The 25,044-nt window shown below is 44.1% G+C and overlaps 1 protein-coding gene across 4 annotated transcripts in view; it reads left to right on the forward strand.

Moving 5' to 3' along the window:
- Window positions 1–25,044, forward strand: part of samd8 (sterile alpha motif domain containing 8) — an 83,643-nt gene that overhangs the window by 24,822 nt on the left and 33,777 nt on the right. For 2 of the 4 annotated variants that reach the window (XM_063070295.1, XM_063070293.1), the window contains exon 2: window positions 12,350–12,931. The exons of the other annotated variants lie outside the window; for them this stretch is intronic. In XM_063070295.1, the coding sequence (XP_062926365.1) occupies window positions 12,357–12,931 (575 nt within the window). In that variant the 5' untranslated portion in view covers window positions 12,350–12,356. The remainder of the gene's footprint in view (window positions 1–12,349; window positions 12,932–25,044) is intronic. 4 annotated transcript variants of the gene reach the window in all.

Genomic DNA, 25,044 nt, shown 5'->3' on the forward strand with positions numbered 1-25,044 from the left:
CGTGATTTTTATTAACGACCTGGATGTGGGGGTAGAAGGGTGGGTTGGCAAGTTTGCAGACGACACAAAGGTTGGTGGTGTTGTAGATAGTGTAAAGGATTGTCGAAGATTGCAGAGAGACATTGATAGCATGCAGAAGAGGGCTGAGAAGTGGCAGATGGAGTTCAACCCGGAGAAGTGTGAGGTGGTACACTTTGGAAGGACAAACTCCAAGGCAGAGTACAAAGTAAATGGCAGGATATTTGGTAGTGTGGATGAGCAGAGGGATCTCGGGGTACATGTCCACAGATCCCTGAAAGTTGCCTCACAGGTGGATAGGGTTGTTAAGAAAGCTTATGGGGTGTTAGCTTTCATAATTCGAGGGATAGAGTTTAAGAGTCGCGATGTAATGATGCAGCTCTATAAAACTCTGGTTAGGCCGCACTTGGAGTACTGTGTCCAGTTCTGGTCGCCTCACTATAGGAAGGATGTGGAAGCATTGGAAAGAGTACAGAGGAGATTTACCAGAATGCTGCCTGGTTTAGAAAGTATGCATTATGATCAGAGATTAAGGGAGCTAGGGCTTTACTCTTTGGAGAGAAGGAGGATGAGAGGAGACATGATAGAGGTGTACAAGATAATAAGAGGAATATATATAGTGGAGAGCCAGTGCCTCTTCCCCAGGGCACCACTGCTCAATACAAGAGGACATGGCTTTAAGGTAAGGGGTGGGAAGTTCAAGGGGAATATTAGAGGAAGGTTTTTTACTCAGAGAGTGGTTGGTGCGTGGAATACACTGCCTGAGTCAGTGGTGGAGGCAGATACACTAGTGAAATTTAAGAGACTACTGAACAAGTTTATGGAGGAATTTAAGGTGGGGGGTTATATGGGAGGCAGGATTTAAGGGTCGGCACAACATAGTGGGCCGAAGGGCTTGTACTGTGTTGTACTGTTCTATGTTCTTATATGTTGAAACTGGTGTGATCTTTGCAGGAAGCCCATTTCTAGGGAGAGTAGGAACAGTACTGAATTTCCTCCACTTTTAGACAGTTTCTCTTACTGTAGACTGATGAACACTTGGGCCTTTAGAAATGCTTTTTTAGCCTTTTCCAGCATCGTGCATTTCGACAATTCTTCCAGAATACTCTGAAAGTTATTTTAATTGAGGCAGGATGCACATAAACTGATCTTTCTTGAGAAGAGCAGGCTGTGTCAGTAACCTGACTTTTTGTGTCTTTTCTTGTAGGGCAAGGCACCTCTATAACCCACACCTCCAATCTTATCTCATTGATTGGAACACCTAACTCCAAATAGCTTTTGTAGAAGGTATGATCTCAGAGGTTCACATACTTTTTTGAAGCTGGACTGTGATTGTTTAAATGGAGTACTCAGTATTGACGAGAAGTACAATTGTTTGTGCATTATAGTTTAGGCAAATTGTGTTTGCCTATTATTGTGACTTAGATGAAGATCAGATCACATATTATGAGTAATTAATTTAGAAAACCAGAGGGTTCACAAACTTTTTCTTGCAACTGTAAATGATACATCAGTTTCTCGACAAGATAATGCTGTAAATCTAGAAAAGATTTAACTGGCATCTGAAATATCCCTCTGTTGTATGATATTTGGGTAAATCAAAAGTGAACTGTGGAATCTGAAAGATTCAGGTCAGAGTTGACAGACTTTGGTTAGCTGTATCAGTCAGGTTTATGTGGAGATGAAGTTCAAAACTCGAAGAATTAAAACTAGCTGAAAGTGCTTCTGCGACAGCTTTCATATTTGAAGTTACAGCCAATGGCAAGCGTTGTGGTCAGGTGGGCTGTTGTCAGATTTGCTATTCATGTTTCCCCTCTCTGACTGCACCACGGCAGACAGGAAGGCTTTATACCAGGAGATCAAAACTGCACAGTGCATGACTGATATCAGGCAACCCAACATCAAGGACAAGTATACAGAAAAGGTGCCAGAAAAGGGACGGTAACATCATGAAGGATCCCACCAACCTTGCTCATAAACTGTTTGTCCCACTGAGAGAAGAGGCTACACAACATTCATGCCAAGACCATCAGACTCAAAAACGGCTATTTTCCCAACCGGTGAGACTGATCAAAAATTCCACCCACTAACGCACCCCTCCATAGCTCCAACCATCACTACTTTAACATTTTCTGTCAGAATCACCATATGTACAGTGTGACGAGAATACACATAGATAAGATGTTAGCTGTCCTGTGTGATCAGCAGTTGGTCTGCCACCTGTCTCCAAGAGAGAGATAAGGAACACAATGAAACAGCATCTGGAGATGTGTAATGAAGGGACGGGAGAGAGAGAGCTGTCTGGAGCGGCTCCCCCTTTGAACCCTGAACTGTTTGAAATGATGGACAGGCGATACCCCAGCAGGGGGATAAAAAGGGACAGGTTCGCTAAGGCAGGACACACGACACCCGAGGTAACGAGACCCTGGAAGCGGTGCGCCTCTCACAAGTCGGTGGAAAGTATCGGACAACGCACAGGGTGGAAAGGTACGATCAGCGGGAACCCGGTGTGTGCCCGCCCTCGTTTGGGTGCCGGGTTCACTGCAGAGGATCGACCGCATCTGGAGGAGGGGTCACAGTCGGTGACCTCAGGTGACATCACCAAGGACCTGCCCAAAAGCTGCTTGTGAGCAATATCGCCGGTGTGTGAGTGGAAGCCGTTCTGAATGATCAGTCGTTCCCGTTCTCTCTCTCCCTCTCCCCCCACGTTGTCCATCGCCATGGCAACGATTACTGCGAACTGAACTAAATTGGACTGAACTTTGTGTCACTTTGAAATTTGGTCATTTACCCGTAGACAACGATAGAGCTTGATTGATGCTGTTATCTTAATTCTGTGCACATGTGTGTTTATCATTGCTGAACTGTTGCATTTATTATCCTTTCGATTACTGTGTTGCTTGTTTCTTTAATAAAACTTCATTAGTTCTAGTAATCCAGACTCCAACTGAGTGATCCATTTCTGCTGGTTTGGCAACCCAGTTACGGGGTACGTAACATAAGTGGGGTTCTCGTCCGGGATTTTGAACGCTAAATTTGGGACGGAGTAAATTGATTGGGTTAAAATTCCCGAAAGAAAGAAAAGACAAACAGCAGAAATGGAGGCTGAGGAATTTATAAAGGCGCCGACCTTGGAGGCATTAGAGGATGCCAGGAAATCGGAATTGATAGCTGTGGCCAAACGGTTGAATCTTGCTAAGGTGAAGTCGACAATGAGGAGAGAGGAGATACACAGAGCTATTGTAGAGCACTATGTATCTAAAGGTGTGTTTCCCCAAGGTGAGCTGGGGGTGGTGTCTATTGAAAAACCTGCTGGAGACGCGGTACAGGTACAGCTTGAAAAACTGAGACTCGAGCACGAGTTCCGGGTACGGCAGTTAGAACACGAAGAGAAGCAGTTAAAAAGGCGGGAGAAGGAGAGAGAGTTAGAAAGACAGTTGGAGAGAGAGGAGAAACAGAGGGAAAGGGAATTTGAGCTGGAGAAGTTAAAGATAAGGGCCGAGCAGGGGCTCGTGCCGAACCAAGGTGGAGGGTTCCGGGCGACCCAGGAGGTTAGGCTGGTTCCCCCATTTGACGATACCGACGTGGATCAGTACTTTCTCCACTTCGGAAAAGTGGCTATAAGTCAGGAATGGCCGAGGGATAAGTGGGCTGTGTTACTTCAGAGTGTACTGAAAGGGAAAGCCCAAGAAGCTTACTCCGCTTTGTCCGCGGAAGATGCCCAGAGGTATGAGGTGGTGAAAGAGGCCATCCTCAGGATTTATGAGTTGGTCCCGGAGGCATACCGGCAGAGGTTCCGGAATGCGAGGAAGCAGTGGGACCGCACGTATTTGGAGTTTGCCCGTGAGATGCAGACATATTGTGAGCGTTGGTGCGCCTCGAAGGGGGTAGAGGGGGATTATGACAGACTGCTGCAGCTGATCCTGATTGAGCAGTTTAAAGGTTGTGTCCCTGAGGGTATGAGACCCTACCTTGATGAGAAAGAGGCAGCCACGTTAGCTGCAACTGCTAAGTTAGCGGATGAGTATGCGTTGACGCATAAAATGAAGTTTGCCCCGAGTAAAGGCTACCAGAAGGGTAGTCAGGACGGCGGGGAGAGTCCGCCGGAAAAGTCAGAAAGTAAGCCGGGGACTAGTGAAAAGGATAAGGTAGACTGGGAGCAGTCTGGTAGGAAGTCTCCTGGGATCGTCTGTTATAATTGTGGGAAAGTTGGACACTTTGTGTCCAGGTGCTTTGCCCCAAAGAAGGAGACGGGAAAAGGAAAAACAGCGATTTTGAATGGCTGTATCGAGCTGTTAAGCGAACCGTTAGGGAAGGACAGGTCTGAAAAAGTCCAGGAAGGGCGCGAGAGGTTTATCTCGGCCAGATTGGTGTCAGTGAAGGAGGGGTTAAAACCAGTTCTAGTGCGGATCTGGAGAGACACGGGAGCGTGTCAGTCACTAATACTGAAGAGTGTATTAGCGTTTAGCTCAGAGACCCAGACTGGGGAGGTAGAGGTCAAAGGTGTTGGGGAAGGGGCAGAGTCAGTCCCTTTGCACCAGATACACTTACAAAGCAACCTGGTCTCTGGACTAGTCACGATCGGGGTGAGGTCCGAATTACCGATGAAAGGCGTGGAAGTCTTGCTCGGTAATGACCTCGCCAGGGGAATCGTGTTCCCAGCAGTGAGATTGACAGGTCAGCCTGCCAGCATTGAGGCCCCGCCCATGGACTCACAGGTTCATCATGGGGCTGCGGTAGTGAATTTAGCTGCGGTGGTAAATTTAGCTGAAACGTTTCTGCCAACCTTGTGCGAAACGGGGGTAGAAAATGAAAAGAAGGAATGTAGTGAGACAAGAGGGAGTGAGGGAGCTGGGACAGACGTAGCAGTAGCCAGGAAAGAATTTGTGCAGCCGCAGGAGCGAGACGAGGGCTGAGGGTTTCGGCAGAGACAGCTCTCTCTGACACAGCTTTAACAAGGCAACTAGTAGGCTATTGTGCGGAGGAGGAAGTGCTAAGGAAGAAAGGGAGACCAAGTACCGTGCCCGCCGATGAGGAGTGGGGGGTGGTGCAAAAGAGTTATGGGGATGAGGTTTTTAAGATGGCCCACGAGGTACCCCCCGGTGGACATTTTGCGGTGCTGGAGGAAACAGTTGGTGGAATCGTGAAAGAGATTTACCGGCTGCCCAGGGGGAAGGATGTTATTGATCATGACCGATGCAAACTGAGACGGTCACCGGCTTTTGATATACTAACAAACCTAGTCGGTGTTAGCGTGGAAATCAATGAAGCTAGGGGCCCCCTGATAAGAGGAAAAAACCATTTTGAAAAGATTAGTATGGGATCGATCAGATGGGAGAAGGCTATTGTTTTGGCCAGGTCTACTGATAAGGTCTCTCCCTTAATCCCCGAACAAAGCGAATCTTTAGCAGAAGTAATTAAATGACTCGCACCCGTGTGCTTGATTGTCCCGAGGCGATGCAAAGAACTGGGACGTTGGGTGATGTCTGTTACAATAGGTGAACCCAGCAAACAACATTCCTATATAATGAGTAATTAAGTGACTAAAGGGCTGATGAACACAGAGGTGTGTATTGGCAATTTAATACGGCTGTCTGAAGCCAGCTTGATAGTGAACCTTGAAAAAAATGAATTCGGCCACACGAGGGTCACTTACCTGGGAATTGTGGTGACATGGGCAGCTGGCAGCGATGCAAGCTACAGTGCAGGCTATCGCTGACCTCCCAACCCCGACAGACAAGAGGGCCCTCAGAAGGCTCTTGGAGATGGTGGGGTACTATAGGAAGTTTTGCAATAACCCTGCGGTCAATACCCCTCCCCCTCCTACTAAGCCCTTGCGAGAGAAAACTGAGTCGGAATGGGACGACCCTTGTTATTGTGGTCCGGGACAAAACCAAATGAGAGGTTACATTGATCAAAATTCATCAGTGTTTTTGGCCACTATGAAGTTTGCTGAGTTGGAGCCTGGTCTAAGGGATTATTAATAACACATATAAAAGGAACAGAAAATGTGATGACTGTCTGACAAAGTGTTGACAACTTCAAACTCGCTGTGTTAGCCAAATAGCTGATAACGATGTATATTTGTGTGTATCAAATAATGTATTCATGTTTGTAATTTTTACCTCCCGGTAAAAATCCTTAAAGGGGGGAAGTGTGACGAGAATACACATAGATAAGATGTTAGCTGTCCTGTGTGATCGGCAGTTGGTCTGCCACCTGTCTTCAAGAGAGAGATAAGGAACACAATGAAACAGCATCTGGAGATGTGTAATGAAGGGACGGGAGAGAGAGAGCTGTCTGGAGCGGCTCCCCCTTTGAACCCTGAACTGTTTGAAGTGATGGACAGGTGATACCCCAGCAGGGGGATAAAAAGGGACAGGTTCGCTAAGGCAGGACACACGACACCCGAGGTAACGAGACCCTGGAAGCGGTGCGCCTCTCACGAGTCGGTGGGAAGTATCGGACAACGCACAGGGTGGAAAGGTACGATCAGCGGGAACCCAGTGTGTGTCCACCCTCGCTTGGGTGCCGGGTTCACTGCAGAGGATCGACCGCATCTGGAGGAGGGGTCACAGTCGGTGACCTCAGGTGACATCACCAAGGACCTGCCCGAAAGCTGCTTGTGAGCCATATCGCCGGTCTGTGAGTGGAAGCCGTGTCTGAATGATCAGTCGTTCCCGTTCTCTCTCTCTCTCCCCCCACGTTGTCCATCGCCATGGCAACGATTACTGCGAACTGAACTAAATTGGACTGAACTTTGTGTCACTTTGAAATTGGTCATTTGTCCCTAGACAACGATAGAGCTTGATTGATGCTGTTATCTTAATTCTGTGCACATGTGTGTTTATCATTGCTGAACTGTTGCATTTATTATCCTTTCGATTACTGTGTTGCTTGTTTCTTTAATAAAACTTTCTTAGTTCTAGTAATCCAGACTCCAACTGAGTGATCCATTTCTGCTGGTTTGGCAACCCAGTTACGGGGTACGTAACAACAGACACTCCTTGTATCACTTTATGGACATATAATCAATCTATGCATTTCAGCTATCTTACGTAGTTATATTTAGTGTTTTTTTAATTATTGTATACTTTATGTATTTTTTGTGTTGCATTAGAACCAGAGTAACAATTATTTCATTCTCCTTTACACTTGTGTACTGGAAATGACATTAAACTATCTTGAATCTTATATTTTGACACTGCCTGTCCCCTGTGGCTCCACGTACAGATGATGACCACACTGATCCTTAAGAGCACCTATTCACGCTCTAGTTACACTTCAGCTCTTAATATATTTATAAATCCCTCATTTTGCATTAGAGCTACTAATCTCCCAGCACTGAAACAGGCCCTGTTGGTTCTTTTTTATTTAGACTCTTAGCAGTCATATGGATCCTACATGCAATCTGGTTCTATTCCTTTCACATTTCCATCACCTCCCCCCGACTACACCACCCATTAGTACTGCTTAGCCCACCAGTGTGCAGCTCTTTGGAACTTGAGAAACCAGAACACCTGGAAGAAACCTACATGATCACAGGGGCGACTGACCAAGTCCACACACAGCACAGGAGGAAACTAGAGCACCGGGAGGAAACCCACATGATCACAGGGTCAATTGAACAGGTCTACACAGCACAGGAGGAAACCAGAGCATTCGGAGGAAATCCACATCATCAAAGGGGCGACTGACCAGGTCCACACACAGAACAGCACTGGAGGAAACCCACATGATCAGAGGGAAGACTGTCCAGCTCCACACACAGCACAAGAGGAAACTCACATGATCACAGGGCAACTGACCATAGGACATAGGAGCAGAATTGGGCCATTTGACCCATCAAGTCTGTTCTGCCATTCAATCATGGCTGATCCTATTTTTTTTCCCTTCATTAACCCCACTCCCCGGCCTTCTCCCTGTAATCTTTGGTGCCATGACTAATCCTATCTATTTCCACTTTAAATACTCCCAATGACCTGGCCTCCACAGTGTCAACAGATGTTGCAGCTTGGATCTATTTTACTGCTGGTTCACAAAATGCTGTTACTTAGTTTCAGTAAAAACTTTCCAGAAACATTGTCAATAATAAACAATGTATAAAGCAGACAATGACAAAAGCACATAATCTCTCTGGATCCGGATTACACTTCGAGGTGTGTGCTTCTATTGCCTAAGCACCCATGAATTAAAAGTTGGAGATTATGGAAATCTGGAGTGGCACACACAAAATGCTAGGGGGATTCAGCAAATAGGGCCTCAACCGGAAACATCAACTGTTCATTATCCTCCACAGATGGCCACTGTGTGTCTGCAAAAGGAAAGGTAGGTTTGTGGGGTGTAATGGCAGGCCCAGTGTATGTAATCACATACTCGATGTATGTAATGACAGGTTCAAACTCAATGCAGATAACTGGAAGATCATAGGACTGGAAAAGGTCAAATGCGTAAATGGAAAACTTGAATGGAATTAAGCATGAACAGAATTTAAGGTTGATTCCCAATCCCCAACTGAAGACAATGAGGTGTGGCAGTGAGTTTTGGATGAACTGAAAATTGGAAGTATTGAATGTAGGATCCTGGTGAAGAAAGAGTTGTGGAATTGGGTAGATGTGAGGTCAAGAGAGAATGATTATAAATGGGAGTCAGAGTTTATGTAGAGGGAGAATTTTAGGAAGGAATATTTCAGAGGATAGAATGCAAAGGTAACTGATCAAGATTCATGGTTCTGCCTATCCATCCATCACTGAATTACTATCAGTGGTTCTGTCCCTTTCCCTGGTATGGGCCATCTTTTCAATACCCCATCACACATTTAATGGTCTAAATTGTGACCAGGGTTCCTATAAAATTTTTGTTGGCTGCTGGGTAATTCAGAATTTGTAATGATAAATAGATTTCATTAAAATTGATACTTGATGAAGATTTATGTTAGCTAAATTTAATGATATCTGTCACGGAGAGTGGCATCTCATTGAAGAGTGAGTCATAAATGATATAAAAGCCAGTACAAGAGATAACACCCCAGTTATTTTTTTCTTCGTTCAATGATTGAATTAGGTTCACCATGAAGTAGAACTGGCTTTGTAGTAAATTAGAATATTTGATACAAATATTAGCGTTCTAAACTTGGTGGTGTTTATGGAAAATTCCAAAGATGGCATCCAGTAAATACTAACTCATTGACAAATGCTGATGACACCACTGTGGTGATAATATAGGAGGGAGATTGAAAATCTGGTTGAGTGGTGCCACAACAACCCCTCACACAATGTCAGCAAAACCGAAGAAATGATTATCAGCTACAGGAAAAAGAAGCCAGAAGTCCATAAGCCAGTCCTTATTAGAGAAACGGAGAGGGTCAGTAGCTTTAAATTCCTTGGTATCAATATATCAGAGGATGTGTCCTGGGACCAGCCCAATATAAAGAAGGCATGAAAACCCCTCCACTTTCTTAGAAGTTTTCATAGATTCAACATGTTACCAAAAGCATTGGCAGATTTCTATAGGTGCACAGTGGAAAGTATCCTAACTGGTTGCATCATGACCTGGTATGGAAACAGCAATGCCCAAGAACAGAAAAGGTTACAGAAAGTGGTGGATACAGCCCAGTCCATCATGGGCAAAGCCATCCCCACCATTGAGTACATCTACATGGACTATTACCAGAAAGCAGCATCCGTTATCAAAGACTGCCCACCATCTAGGCTATGCTGTCTTCTCACTACTATCATCAGAATACTGAAGATACTGATGCCCTAGATTCCACACCGCTAGGTTCAGGAACAGTTATTAGACCATAAGACATGGGAGCAGAATTAGGCCATCTGGTCAATGGAGTCTGCTCTGCGATTCAATCATAGCTGATCCTTTTTTTTAATCTTCTCCTCAACCCTAGACCAGCCTTCTCCCCATAACCCTTGATGCCATGACCAATCAAGAACCTATCAATCTCTGCCTTGAATATACCCAATGACCTGGCCTCCACAGCTGAATGTGGCAACAAATTCCACAGATTCACTACGCTTTGCCTAAAGAAATTTCTCCACATCTCTGTTTTGAAAGGGCGCCCCTCTATCCTGAGGCTGTGCCCTTTTGTTCTAGACTCCCCCACCATGGGAAACATCCTTTCCACATCTACTCTGTCTAAGCCTTTTGACATTTGAAAGGTTTCAGTGAGATCCCCCCTCATCCTTCTGAATTCCAGCGAGTACAGACCCAGAGCCATCAAACATTCCTCGTATGATAGCCCTTTCATTCCTCGAATCATCCTTGTGAACTTCCTCTTGACCCTCTCCAATGCCAGCACATCTTTTGTAAGATAAGGGGCCCAGAACTGTTCACAATACTGAAGATGGGGCCTCATAAAGCCTCAGCATCAAATCCTTGCTCTTGTATTCTAGACCTCTTGAAATGAATGCTACCATGGCATTTGCCTTCCTCACCACAGACTCAACCTACTAGTTAACCTTCAGGGTGTTCTGCATGAGGTCTCCCAAGTCCCTCTGTATCTCAGATTCCTGTATTTTCTCCCAATTTAGAAAATAATCCATACATTTATTTCTACTACCAAAGTGCATGACCATGCATTTTCCAACATTGTATTTGATTTGCCACTTTCTTGTCTATTCTCCTAATCTGTCTGTCCTTCTGCATCCTACCTGTTTCCTCAACACTACCTGCCCCTCCTCCAATCTTCCTATCATCTGAAAACTTGGCGACAAAGCCATCTATTCCATCATCTAAATCGTTTATGTACAGCATAAAAAGAAGTGGTCCCAACACCGACCCCTGCGGAGCACCACAAGTCACTGGCAGCCAACCAGAAAAGGATCCTTTTATTCCCACTTGCTGACTCCTACTAATCAGACAATGCTCTAATCATGTTAGTAACTTTCCTGTAATACCATGGGCTGTTAACTTGGTAAGAACCCTCATGTGTGGCACCTTGTCAAAGGCCACTGTTATCACTGTTCCCTCTAAGCTGCATGGTTGCACAGTAAGTGAAGATTCTCTCGCGCACGTTGCCTTTATTGCCACGTAGCTAGAAAAAGTTTAAGAAACGTAAAAGATTTTCTTTGTACTGTATTTCATTATACCCTTCAATTAACAAATAAAATCAGAAGTATATGATTTTTCAATTTTCATTCTAAATATTCAAATATGCATATTACAAAAAAGGCATTTAAAGTACTTTGCAGTTTTCAGGCCATGTTAAAAAAAACCTGCTCAGAGGTTGGTCTGTGCAGCTGTAAAAAAAAATTAGAGGGAATTTTGGTTATTGCCCTACAAACATTAGGCTTCTGAACTTCACTCACTTCAACTCTGAACTGACTCTATGACCGACAGGCTCACTTTCAGGGACTCTTTACAACTCTCATGTTCTTAGTATTTGCGCAGTTTGTCATGTTGCGCACATTGGTTGTTAGTCAGTTTTTGTTTGTGTATAGTTTCTAGTAAAATTCTATTGTATTTATATTTTCCCCTGTAAATGCCTGTAAGAAAATGAATCTCAGAGTATATGGTAACGTGTGTACTGAACCTTGATAATCAATTTACTTTGGATTTCAAAAGTCAAAGTTGTTTAAAACTTTGAAACGCAACAGTATCCTGTTAAATACACATTTCAAGTTGATTTGTCTTTTACAGTGGGAATGGCTGGGAAAATGTTTCTATAATGTGAATTTGGTTTTATGTGCTTTGGGTTTACTAAGCATGTCTGTATTGATGAAGACCAGGATGAATCAGGATCAGAATTCCCCTTCATCAAGGAAATGTGTTGACCATTTTCATTCAGCTGTTTTTTTTTAAATAAATTTAAAACTGTGATATCTAGAGCTAATTCACTTTCTAGTTGGGAACATTCTATCCTTGAATGACTTGGACCATGTCTTATCTTGAATTAAATGAGGATCCTTCATCTTGTAATATCTAATTATGTTTTTCATTTCAATAGAAATTCTGTCAAGTCCAATATATGGTTCCACACAGTTAAGACCTTTTTATGCAACACACACAAAATGCTTGAGGAACTCAGAAGGCCAGTCAGCATCTATGGAATAAAACTACAGTCGACATTTCAGGCTGAGTCCTTTCAGCAGGACTGAAGGAAAAAAGATGAATCGGTCTCTCCTCATCTATGCTTCATCTACTCCACATCTTTTTTTCCTCCAGTCCTGCTGAAGGATCTCAGCCCAAAACATTGACTGTACTTTTTTCCATGGATGCTGCCTGGCCTACTGAATTCCTCTAGCATTTTATGTGTGTTGCTTGGAATTCTAGCATCTGCAGAGTTTCTCTTGTTTAAGAATTTTTTGTTTCTTTTCAGTTGAAACATGACGGGAAGCCAGTTTAATATCAGACGCTGGAGCAGCAAACATGTAGCCAAGTGGCTAAAGGAGGAAGGCTTCAGCGAATACATCGATCTTCTGTGTAATAAGCACAGATTGGATGGTGTCGCCCTGCTAACTTTGACGGAATACGATTTACGCTGCCCACCTTTAGAACTGAAAGTGCTGGGTGATATTAAAAGATTAATGGTATCTATTCGGAAACTTCAGAAACAGCACAAAGATGTGTTGGCAGAGATGGGCTACACCAGTGATGAATGCCTTCCTAGTGCTGTTGCCTGTGCCACTAACTGTGCACAGAGCAAGGACTGTCAGTGTAATGGTGTGGAACATCTTGGGGACAGTGGCTCTGCTGGAGACCTGAATACTGAACAATATCAGAATGGTAAATACTACAAGCATCAAACACGGCGGCTCGACCCAGAGTTCTGGAAGACTGTTTTGAGTTCTATTTATGTATTCATAGTCTTTGGGTTTACATCGATTGTCATGGTAATAGTTCATGAGCGTGTCCCTGACATGCAAACTTATCCACCCCTACCAGACATATTCTTGGACAGGTAAGTATTAAGTTAATGTAAATTTAAATGATATTTGTTAAGTAAATTTGCTCCCAGTGAGTGGAAAGCATGCTAGTTACCTCACCAAACAGCAGCATGTGTGTGTTGGTTTGTGCTTCTGAAGCGTCCAGGCCAATTTATGTTCATTTATCATTTGCAGCACACTTCAGTTTTGTGTTTTTGTCATAATTTTATCTGTAATCTCCTTTTTCTGTTATCATTAAATCATTATATAAATGAGATCAATGTTAAGTGCATTTCTCCAGCAGCTTTGACTCAAATTCTAAAACATATTCAGACAGAAAACAGAATGCTAATGAGTAATCTCTGATTGTGAACATTTTGGGTCTAGATGATGTCGACTGATGGGGAAGACTACTCCTGCTGTTCTGGATAATCCTGATCATTCTTTTCTGTTTGGTGACAAGTTTGCTCTCTGCCAGTGTTTCAGCTTAAAGGAGGTCAAATTGCATTTCTCATCTAATTTTTTAAGTTGTTGATCCTTAACTGGAGAAATTGAAACTTAGGATTCTTTTGCTTTGAATCCACATTTGCTGGAACCTTTAAATATTGAATTATGCACAGAGACCAGGAAAAAGGCACACATGGAATCATCATTAACCAGTTATTTCAGTGACTACTTACCGGGCGAATGAATTGTGACACCTCCAAGGAACATGCTGAATTGTGGCTGTTGTCATTGTGCAAATGGTCTTCATTCTTTTCAAAATAACGATTTATGGTTAATTAGGCCATCAGTTAATTTGGGGCAGCTGCTTATTTGGGATAACTTGTTTGGGATTCCCTTTATTTGGGACACTATACCACTAAGTGGGACAGGAGACCAAGCCAGCATCAGACGCATGCACTCACATGGGCATTAGGCACTATACTATACTTACAGTGAATATTTTAAATAGACAATAGACAATAGATGCAGGAGTAGGCCATTCGGCCCTTCGAGCCAGCACTGCCATTCACTGTGAGCATGGCTGATCATCCACAGTCAGTATTCAGTTCCTGCCTTATCCCCATAACCTTTGATTCCACTATCTTTAAGAGCTCTATCCATCTCTTTCTTGAAAGCATCCAGAGACTTGGCCTCCACAGCATTCCATATATCCACCACTCTCTGGGTCATAAAGTTTTTCCTCAACTCCGTTCTAAATGGCCTACCCCTTATTCTTAAACTGTGGCCTCTGGTTCTGGACTCACCCATCAGTGGGAACATGCTTCCTGCCTCCAGCGTGTCCAATCCCTTAATAATCTTATATGTTTCAATAAGATCCCCTCTCAGCCTTCTAAATTCCAGAGTATACAAGCCCAGTCGCTCCAATCTTTCGACATATGACAGTCCTGCCATCCCGGGAATTAACCTTGTGAACCTACGCTGCACTCTTTCAATAGCAAGAATGTCCTTCCTCAAATTTGAAGACCAAAACTGCACACAGTACTCCAGGTGTGGTCTCACCAGGGCCCTGTACAGCTGCAGAAGGACCTCTTTGTTCTTATACTCAATTCCCCTTGTTATGAAGGCCAGCATGCCATTAGCTTTCTTCACAGCCTGCTGTACTTGCAGGCTTGCTTTCAGTGACTGATGTACAAGAACACCTAGATCTCGTTGTACTTCCCCTTTTCCTAACTTGACTCCATCTAGATAATGATCTGCCTTCCTGTTCTTACCACCCAAGTGGATAACCTCACATTTATCCACATTAAGCTGCATCTGCCCACTCACCCAGCCTGTCCAAGTCACCCTGCATTCTCATAACATCCTCCTCACATTTCACACTGCCACCCATCTTTGTGTCATCGTCAAATTTGCTAATGTTACTTTTAATTCCCTCATCTAAATCATTAATATATATTGTAAACAGCTGCGGTCCCAGCACTGAACCCTACGGTACCCCACTGGTCACCGCCTGCCATTCCGAAAGGGACCCGTTAATCGTTACTCTTTGTTTTCTGTCAGCCAGCCAATTTTCAGTCCATGTCAGTACTCTGCCCCCAATACCATGTGCCCTAATTTTGCCCACTAATCTCCTATGTGGGACTTTATCAAAGGCTTTCTGAAAGTCCAGGTACACTACATCCACTGGCTCTCCCTTGTCCATTTTCATAGTTACATCCTCAAAAAATTCCAGAAGATTAGTCAAGCACAATTTCCCCTTCGTAAATCCATGCTGACTCAGACCGATCCTGTTACTGCTATCCAGATGTGGCGTAATTTCATCTTTTATAATTGACTCCAGCATCTTTCCCACCACCGACGTCAGGCTAACTGGTCTATAATTCCCTGTTTTCTCTCTTCGTCCCTTCTTGAAGAGAGGAACAACATTAGCCACCCTCCAATCCACAGGAACTGATCCTGAATCTATAGAACATTGGAAAATGATTACCAATGCGTCCACGATTTCTAAAGCCACCTCCTTAAGTACCCTGGGATGTAAACCGTCTGGTCCCAGGGGCTTATCAGCCTTCAGACCCAACAGTCTATCCAACACCATTTCCTGCCTAATATAAATTTCCTTCAGTTCATCCATTACCCTAGGTCCTTTGACCACTATTATATCTGGGAGATTGTTTGTGTCTTCCCTAGTGAAGACAGATCCAAAGTACCTGTTCAACTCCATTTCCTTGTTCCCCATAATAAATTCACCTGCTTCTGTCTTCAAGGGCCCAATTTTGGTCTTAACTATTTTTTCCTTTTCACATACCTAAAGATGCTTTTACTATCCTCCCTTATATTTTTGGCTAGTTTACCTTCATACCTCATTTTTTCTCTGCGTATTGCCTTTTTAGTTACCTTCTGTTACTCTTTAAAAGTTTCCCAATCCTCCGGCTTCTCACTCGTCTTTGCTATGTTGTACTTCTCTTTTATTTTTATACTGTCCATTACTTCCCTTGTCAGCCACGGCCTCCCCTTACTCTCCTTAGGATCTTTCTTCCTCTTTGGAACGAACTGATCCTGCACCTTCCGCATTATTCCCAGAAACACGTGCCATTGCTGTTCCACTGTCATCCCTGCTAGGGTATTGTTTCATTGAACTTTGGCCAGCTCCTCCCTCATAGCACCATAGTTCTCTTTGTTCAACTGTAATACTGACAGTTCCGAGTTTCCCTTCTCCCTCTCAAATTGTAGATTAAAACTTATCATATTATGGTCACTACCTCCTAATGGCCCCTTTACCTCAAGGTCCCTGATCAAATCCGGTTCATTGCACAACACTAAATCTAGAATTGCGTTCTCTCTGGTAGGCTCCAGTACAAGCTGTTCTAAGAATCCATCTCGGAGGGATTCAACAAACTCCCTTTCTTGGGGTCCAGTACCAACCTGATTCCTCCAGTCTACCTGCATGTTGGAATCTCCTATAATAACTGTAGCATTACCTTTGCGACATGCCAATTTCAACTCTTGATTCAACTTACACCCTACATCCAGACTACTGTTTGGGCCTGTAGATAACTCCCATTAGGGTCTTTCTACTCTTAGAATTTCTCAGTTCTATTCATACTGACTCTATGTCTCCTGACTCTATGTCCCCCCTCGCAAGGGACTGAATATCATTCCTCACCAACAGAGCCATCCCACCCCCTCTGCCCATCAGTCTGTCCTTTTGATAGGACGTATACCCGTGAATATTCATTTCCCAGGCCTCGTCCACTTGAAGCCATGTCTCTGTTATTCCCACAACAACATACTTACCAATTTCCAACTGAGCCTCAAGCTCATCCACTTTATTTCTTATACTCCGTGCATTCATATATAATACTTTTAATTTATTACTCCCCTCACCTCCCATATCAATTCCTATTTCACTTGGCCATACTGTACGATCCCTTCTTGAGCTTTCTGCTCTGTTGATTCTGCTGTCTTTCTTAACTTTTCGTATTCTCACTTTCCCTTTATCTCCATCCTTGTATTTCCAGTTCGTCCCCTCCCCCCCACTACTTAGTTTAAACACACCCGTGTTGCAGAGGCAAACCTGCCTGCCAGAATGCTGGTGTCCCGCTTATTAAGGTGCAACCCATCCCTTTTGTACAATTCATCCTTACCCCGAAACATACCCCAGTGGTCCCAAGAATGTAAATCCTTGCTTCCTGTACCAGTTCCTCAGCCACACATTCAGATCTATTATCTCCCTGTTCTTGACCACTCCAGCACGAGGAACTGGAAGCAAACCGGAGATAACCACCCTGGAAGTCCTGCTTTTCAGCCTTCTTCCGAGATATCTGAGGTCACGCTGTAGAATGTCTTTCCTCTTTTTCCCCCACGTCATTTGTGCCGACATGCACCGCCACTTCCGGATGTTCACCTTCACTCTTGAGGATTCCCTGCAATCGGTCCTTGACATCCTGGATCCCGGCACCAGGGAGGCAACCCACCATCCTTAAATCTCGCCTGTTGCCACAGAAACCCCTTTCTGTACCTCTCACTTCGGATTCCCCTCCTTCCACGGCTCTGCCTGACATCTGTCTCCTCGGCTTTGCTTCAGCGCCAATTGTTGACTTACAGACCTGACCGCCTCTCAGGCTGGCATCATCTTCTGTCCCGACAGCTTCCAAGAGGGTGAACCTGTTTACGAGAGGCACATCCCCCCCCCCGCCCCCCGGCTCTCCTGTACTTCAAGCATCCTTTCCTTGCTCATTGTCGCCCCCCCTTCTCTCTTCTGGTATCCTCGGTGTAACGACCTCACTGTAGGTCCTGTCCAGAAAACTCTCATTTTCCCGGATGAACCTAAGGTCATCCAGTTGCCTCACTAGTGCTGCAACACGGTCCTTCGGAAGCTGAATCTGGACACATTTTCCACAGGTGTAGGAGCCAGAGGCACTATCAGTGTCCCTGACCTCCCACATCATGCATGCAGCATACTGAATCAGCCTAGCGGTCATCTCTTCACCACTTCTCACCCTCTCCAACTGTGGCATCAAAATAGCATCAGTTGTAAGTGTTTGTGTTCAAAAAGCAGTGATTTTTGTCACTGATAGTTGACGAGATATAAGGCAGTAAGACAACTCGGGACTGTTTTACTTACTGTGGTTTCAGCACTCAGGCTGGAGGTGTCAGAAACAGCTGGGAGTGAACCACAAAGAATTTGAAGATATCAATAATCATCTTGAAGATGAAGATTTAGAGGATTCAATCATCAAAAGCATTGTATGAAGGCAATTCATTATCTGCGCTATGTGTCTCTGCTGATTTTATTCATTTACAGTCAATCAAAAGAACACGGCAACATACACTGAATCAATTCCTCTTTGGATAGCTATTAGGAACTAATGCACAGTTTTATGGTACTGTAGAGATATTGGTAGTGTTCTAATTTGTTCTGCATTTTTCATTTAAATACATAAATTGTTACTGAGTTAGGCAGTAGTTCACTATTTGCTATTATTGAACCTGAAAACCAATCATTTTCTATTTACATAGGACTGTTGCTAAAGTTGAACTGAAGAATGTTGATAGGTTCTCCCAGTGTCTGGCCAATATTTATTTCTCAATCAGCACTAGCAGCCAGCATTTAACTCAAACATTTTGATTTTTGTCTGTGGATATGAACTATCTACTGTGTTTCCATTTAATTTTTTCGTTTAAAATAATTCACTAACTGCTCAGTGCTTGGTTTGTGCTGTCCCAAGAATCTGAAAGGTGCTATATGACATAGTATGAACATACAATGGGGATGAGAGACCTGATCCATGAGATCTGTCACATGTTAAAACTGACACATGAAACATCATCTCTGCCTCACCACCAAACTGTCTTCCAGTAATGCATTTTACCTGGAGAATAGTTTTAAGAAATTCCCCTCTGATCATGGAAGGGAGTCCAAGATTCAGGGCACCTGAAGCATTAATCCAGAGGTTTCTATCTAAGCTTTAAGATGCATTCCATTTATAAGAACTTGCTCAATGTGGTTTTTAAATCCTGCAGAAAATTTAAGCTCATTGTATACACAAATCAGCAATCTGCATGAACAAAATTCCTTTTAGATCGGGTGTTGTGTAATAACCCAGATCTTATTAGGGACCTTAATGTAAAGAAATCCTTAGGAGGCAGTGATCATAATATGAATGAATTTGTATTGCAATTTGAGAGGGAGAAGCATGTCAGATGTATCAGTATCGCAATAAAATAAAGGGAATTACAGAGGCATGAGAGAAGAGCTTGCCGAGTAGATACTGGCAGGGATGACGGCAGAGCAGAGGTGGCTGAAGTTTCTATGAATAGTTCACAAGGCACAGAATAGATCTCTTTCAAGTTGCAGTATGAATTCGATTCATTTAGGATCATTGCCTCTTAAGGGTTCCTTTGCGTTGAGCTGACTAATAAAATTGGGGTTATGACACAACACTCAATCTAAGATGGCCTTTCCCCAAGTAGACTCAAGCACAAGCTGCTCTAAAAAAAGCCGTTTCAACAAATTCCTTCTCTTGCAAGCCGTCACCAAAATGGTTTTCCCAATCTCCTTGCATATTGAAGTCCCCCATTAGAAGTGTGACATTACGCTTATTACATGCCCTTTCCAGCTCCCTTTGCAATCTCAATCTCACATCTTGGCTACTATTTGGAGGCCTAAATATGATTCCCATAATGGTTTCTTAACACCACCCACAAAAATTTGACATTCTCTTACCCTATGTCACCTCTTTCTCAAGATGTAATTCCATCTCTATCAACAAAGCCACACCACTGCCTATGCCTTCTAGCCTATTCTTTCGATAGAACATATATCCTTTGATGTTAATCTCCCAGCTATGGCCTTCTTTCAGCCACGACTCAGTGATGCCCACAAAGTCATACCGACCAATCTCTAATTGCACCATGGGTTCGTCCACCTTATTCCGAATGCTACGTGTATTTAAGTACAGCATCTTCAGTCCTGCATTCCTTACCCTTATAAATTTTGCCTCTTTGGTACAACTGAACTCTTTGCTCTGTCTCTAGGAAGAGGTACATTTGACGTTTCAGGCCGAGACCCTTCGTCAGGACTAACTGAAGGAAGAGTTAGTAAGAGATTTGAAAGTGGGAGGGGGAGGGGGAGGGGGAGATCCAAAATGATAGGAGAAGACAGGAGGTGGAGGGATGGAGCCAAGAGCTGGACAAGTGATTGGCAAAGGGGATATGAGAGGATCATGGAACAGGAGGTCCGGGGAGAAAGACAAGCGGGGGGAGGGGGAACCAGAGGATGGGCAAGGGGTATCGTCAGAGGGGCAGAGGGAGAAAAAGGAGAGTGAGAGAAAGAATGTGTGTATAAAAATAAATAACGGATGGGGTACAAAGGGGAGGTGGGGCATCAGTGGAAGTTAGAGAAGTCGATGTTCATGCCATCAGGTTGGAGGCTACCCAGACGGAATATAAGGTGTTGTTCCTTCAACCTGAATGTGGCTTCATCTTTACAGTAGAGGAGGCCGTGGATAGACATGTCAGAATGGGAATGGGATGTGGAATTAAAATGTGTGGCCACTGGGAGATCCTGCTTTCTCTGGCGGACAGAGCGTAGGTGTTCAGCAAAGCGGTCTCCCAGTCTGCGTCGGGTCTCGCCAATATATAGAAGGCCACATCGGGAGCACCGGACGCAGTGTATCACCCCAGCCGACTCACAGGTGAAGTGTCGCCTCACCTGGAAGGACTGTCTGGGGCCCTAAATGGTGGTAAGGGAGGAAGTGTAAGGGCATGTGTAGCACTTGTTCCGCTTACAAGGATAAGTGCCAGGAGGGAGATCAGGGGGGAGGGATGGGGGGGGACGAATGGACAAGGGAGTCGCGTAGGGAGCGATCCCTGCGGAAAGCGGGGAGGGGGAGGGAAAGATGTGCTTAGTGGTGGGATCCCGTTGGAGGTGGCGGAAGTTATGGAGAATAATATGTTGGACCTGGAAGCTGGTGGGGTGGTAGGTGAGGACCAGGGGAACCCTATTCCTAGTGCGGTGGCGGGAGGATGGAGTGAGAGCAGATGTGTGTGAAATGGGGGAGATGCGTTTGAGAGCAGAGTTGATAGTGGAGGAAGGCGACACTTCACCTGTGAGTAGGCTGGGGTGATGTACTGCATCCGGTGCTCCTGATGTGGCCTTCTATATATTGGTGAGACCCAACGCAGACTGGGAGACCGCTTTGCTGAACACCTACGCTCTGTCCGCCAGAGAAAGCAGGATCTCCCAGTGGCCACACATTACATTTTAATTCCACATCCCATTCCCATTCTGACATGTCTATCCACGGCCTCCTCTACTGTAAAGATGAAGCCACACTCAGGTTGAAGGAACAACACCTTATATTCCATCTGGGTAGCCTCCAACCTGATGGCATGAACATCGACTTCTCTAACTTCCGCTACTGCCCCACCTCCCCCTCGTACCCCATCCGTTATTTATTTTTATACACACATTCTTTCTCTCACTCTCCTTTTTCTCCCTCTGTCCCTCTGACTATACCCTTTTCCCATCCTCTGGGTTCCCCCCCCACCCTTGTCTTTCTCCCCAGACCTCCTGTCCCATGATCCTCTCATATCCCTTTTGCCAATCACCTGTCCAGCTCTTGGCTCCATCCCTCCCCCTCCTGTCTTCTCCTATCATTTTGGATCTCCCCCTCCCCCTCCCACTTTCAAATCTCTTACTAACTCTTCCTTCAGTTAGTCCTGACGGAGGGTCTCGGCCTGAAACGTCGACTGTACCTCTTCCTAGAGATGCTGCCTGGCCTGCTGCGTTCACCAGCAACTTTGATGTGTGTTGCTTGAATTTCCAGCATCTGCAGAATTCCTGTTCTTTGCTCTGTCTGCAGTGGTACCCAAACATTGGCTTGTCCTTCCTTACATTCATATTACATCATCTACTTGTAAACCTGTTGGCTCATCCTCAGCCCTACCATACTGATTCTCATCCTCCTGCCATATTAGTTTAAACCTCTCCCAACAGCTCTAAAAACACTGCCCACAAGGATATTGGTCTCCCTCAGATTCAAGTGCAACCTGTCCCTTTTGTACAAGTCACACCTGCTCCAGAAGAGGTCCCAATGATCCAGAAATCTGAATCCCTGCCCCTGCTCCAATTCTTCAGTCATGCGTTTATCTGCCACCTCATTCTATTCCTATCCTTACTGTTGCATGACATAGGCAACAATCCTGAGATCCCTTGAGGTCCTCCTTTCAGCTTCCTTCATAAATTCCTGTATTCTGTTTTCAGGATCTCCTGTCTTTTTCTATGTATGTTGTTGGTACCAATATGTACCACGACTTCTGGCTGCTCACTCTCCCTTTTCAGGATATCGTGGACTTGTTCAGGAGCATCGTGGATCCTGGCCCTTGGGAGGCAAACTACCATCCGTGTTTCCTTTTCACGTTCACAGAATCGCCTCTCTTTCTCCCTAACTCTGGAGTCCCTTATTACTGCTGCCATCTACTTCAGTTTCCTGCCTTTGTGAGCCACAGGGCCAGACTCGGTGCCAGAGACATAGCTGCTCTTGCTTCCCCAAAATAGGTTGTCTCCCCTGAAAAGTACTCAAAAATGAAGTACTGTACTTATTGTTGAGGGGGACAGCCACTGACGTGCTTTCCACTATCTGATGTTCTCCTTTCCCTCACCTGACAATCACCCATTTACCCTTGAGATGACTACCTCCCTGTAGCTCCTATCACTGCTTCAGTTTCCCTAACAAGCCAAAGGTCATCGAACTGCAGCTCCAGTTCCCTAATTGCCTTCTCCCCATAAGTTTTGATGCCCTGACTAACCAAGAATCTATCAACTTCTGCTTTAAATATACTCAATGATGGCCTCCAAGCTACCTGTGGCAATTAATTCCACAGATTCACCACCCTCTGGCTAAAGAAATCCCTTAGCACTGTTCTAAATGTAAATCCCTCTATTCTGAAGTTGTACCCTCTGGTTCAAGATTCACCCACGATAGGAAACACTCTCTCCATTTCCACTGTCTATACTTTGAATATTCAATAGGTTTCAATGAGATTTCCCTTCATTCTTCTAAACTCTCGTGAGTACAGGCTCAGAGCCATCAAACACTCCTTGTATATGTTAACCTTTTCATTCCCAGAATAATTCTTGTGAACTTCCTGTGGATACTCTCCAATGCCAACTTTAGGTAAGGGTCCCAAAACTGCTTGCAATATTTCAAGTGTGGTCTGACTGATGCCTTATAAAGCCTCAGCATTACATCCTTGCTTTTGTATTCTAGTCCTCTTGAAACTCTCAAAATGAATGCTATCATTTGAATTCCTTACCACCAACTCAGCCTTAAAGTTAATCTTTAGGGAATCCTGCACAAGGACTCCCAAGCCCCTTTGCACATCTGATTTTAGAATTTTCTCCCCACTTAGAAAATAAGATATGGCTTTATTCCTTCTATCAAAGTGCATGACCATACACTTCCTTACACTATATTCCATCTGTCTCTTCTTTGCTCATTCTCCCAATCTGTCCAAGTCCTTCTGCAGACTCCCTGCTTCCTCAGCACTACCTGTTCTCCCACCTATCTTTGTATTGTCTGCAAACCCGGCCACAAAGCCATCAATTCCATCATCCAAATTGTTGACATAGAATGTGAAAAGAAGCAGTCCCAATGGTGACCTTTGTGGAATACAGGCAGCCAACCAGAATAGGTCACCTGGGTAAAAGTAAATTATTTTTCAGATCAACTGTAAACCTCATGCTCCTTACTTTTGGTCTTAGGTACCTTTGTAATGGGAAAAGTTTCTTGTTTTCCACCCTATCTGTGCCTCTCATAATTTGTTACACCTCCATCAGGTCTCCTTTCAGACTTATCTGCTCCTAGGAAATAAGTCTATCCAGTCTCTCATCATAATTGAAACATTCTCTTTACCAAGCAACATCCTGGTGAATTTCGTCTGTGCCCTTTCCAGTACAACTATGTCTTTTCCCTGCAGCAACAGATAAACTGCTGAGTCAAGCAAGCTCTGTAGAGGCAAAGAGGTCGTAAATGTTTCAGATCAAGACTCTGCATGTGATTATCTGCTGTAGACTAACCAAAGTTTTATAATGTTGTACAAGACCTCCCTACTGTTGCCTTCAACAAGTTTCCTTATAAAGCAAGCATCATCACTCCCTGCTGACTTGTGGCTGTGTTCCTCAGTACTACTCAGATAATAGTATCTCTCATGGTATATGCCCTATCTTTATTTGGCACCCCAAAATACACACAACAGAATTTTAAAAAATGCACACAAAATGCTGGAGGGACTCAGCAGGCCAGGCAGCATCTATGGGAAAGAGTAAATAGTTGACATTTTGGGCTGAGACCCTTCACCAGGAATTAAATCTTCATCTGCCTTTGTCTTGCCCAGCTTACTATCAGAGCGATATTTTTCTCCAATCCAGGAGTACCCTTCTCACTACCAACAGTAACCATTTCTGTGCCACCACAAACTTGCTAATGGTACCTCTTAAACTGAGATCCAGTCATTAATGCATATACCAAACATCAAGGGTCCCACAACAATCCCAATCATAAAAGCAACCTTGTACCATCACCCTCATGTCTCCTATTATCAAGCCAGTTTTAGATGCAGTTTGCCAACCTGTCTTGGGTTCCATAGGCTCTAATCTTTGAACCTGCCTTCCATGTTGAACCTTATCTATATTAACCAGTTATCAATATATTTAATTAGCTCTGGGGTAAAAAAAATCCAACGTAATTTAACACTCTCAATAGATTCCTGTATAATCAGCAGGAATAGTTTGATTCCCAAAGTTTCAGCAGCTTTCCAAAGAAAGGCAAGTAGGATTAAATTCAATCTGATAAATTTTAGCTGTGAGTGCTTTATTGCAACAGATTTTAAACAGGTACTAGAAGGAAGTGGTTCAGTTCCAACTCTTGTATTTAACTAGGCTGATCTTGCGGTTATAAATACAACGGCTATGACCATCTTCAAAAAATTAATTGCAAAATTAGGTGGAAAGTTCAAAATTCCAAGTAAATTTATTATCAAAGTACATATATGTCTCTACATACAACTCTGAGTGAGATTCATTTTCTTGCGAACATTCATAGTAGATACAAAGAAACACCATAGAATCAGTGTAAAACCACATCCAACAAGACAGAGAAATAAACCATGTGCAAAAAACTACAACACAAGGAAATCT

Source organism: Mobula hypostoma, chromosome 18, assembly GCF_963921235.1.
Source record: "Mobula hypostoma chromosome 18, sMobHyp1.1, whole genome shotgun sequence".
Lineage (NCBI taxonomy): Eukaryota > Metazoa > Chordata > Chondrichthyes > Myliobatiformes > Myliobatidae > Mobula > Mobula hypostoma.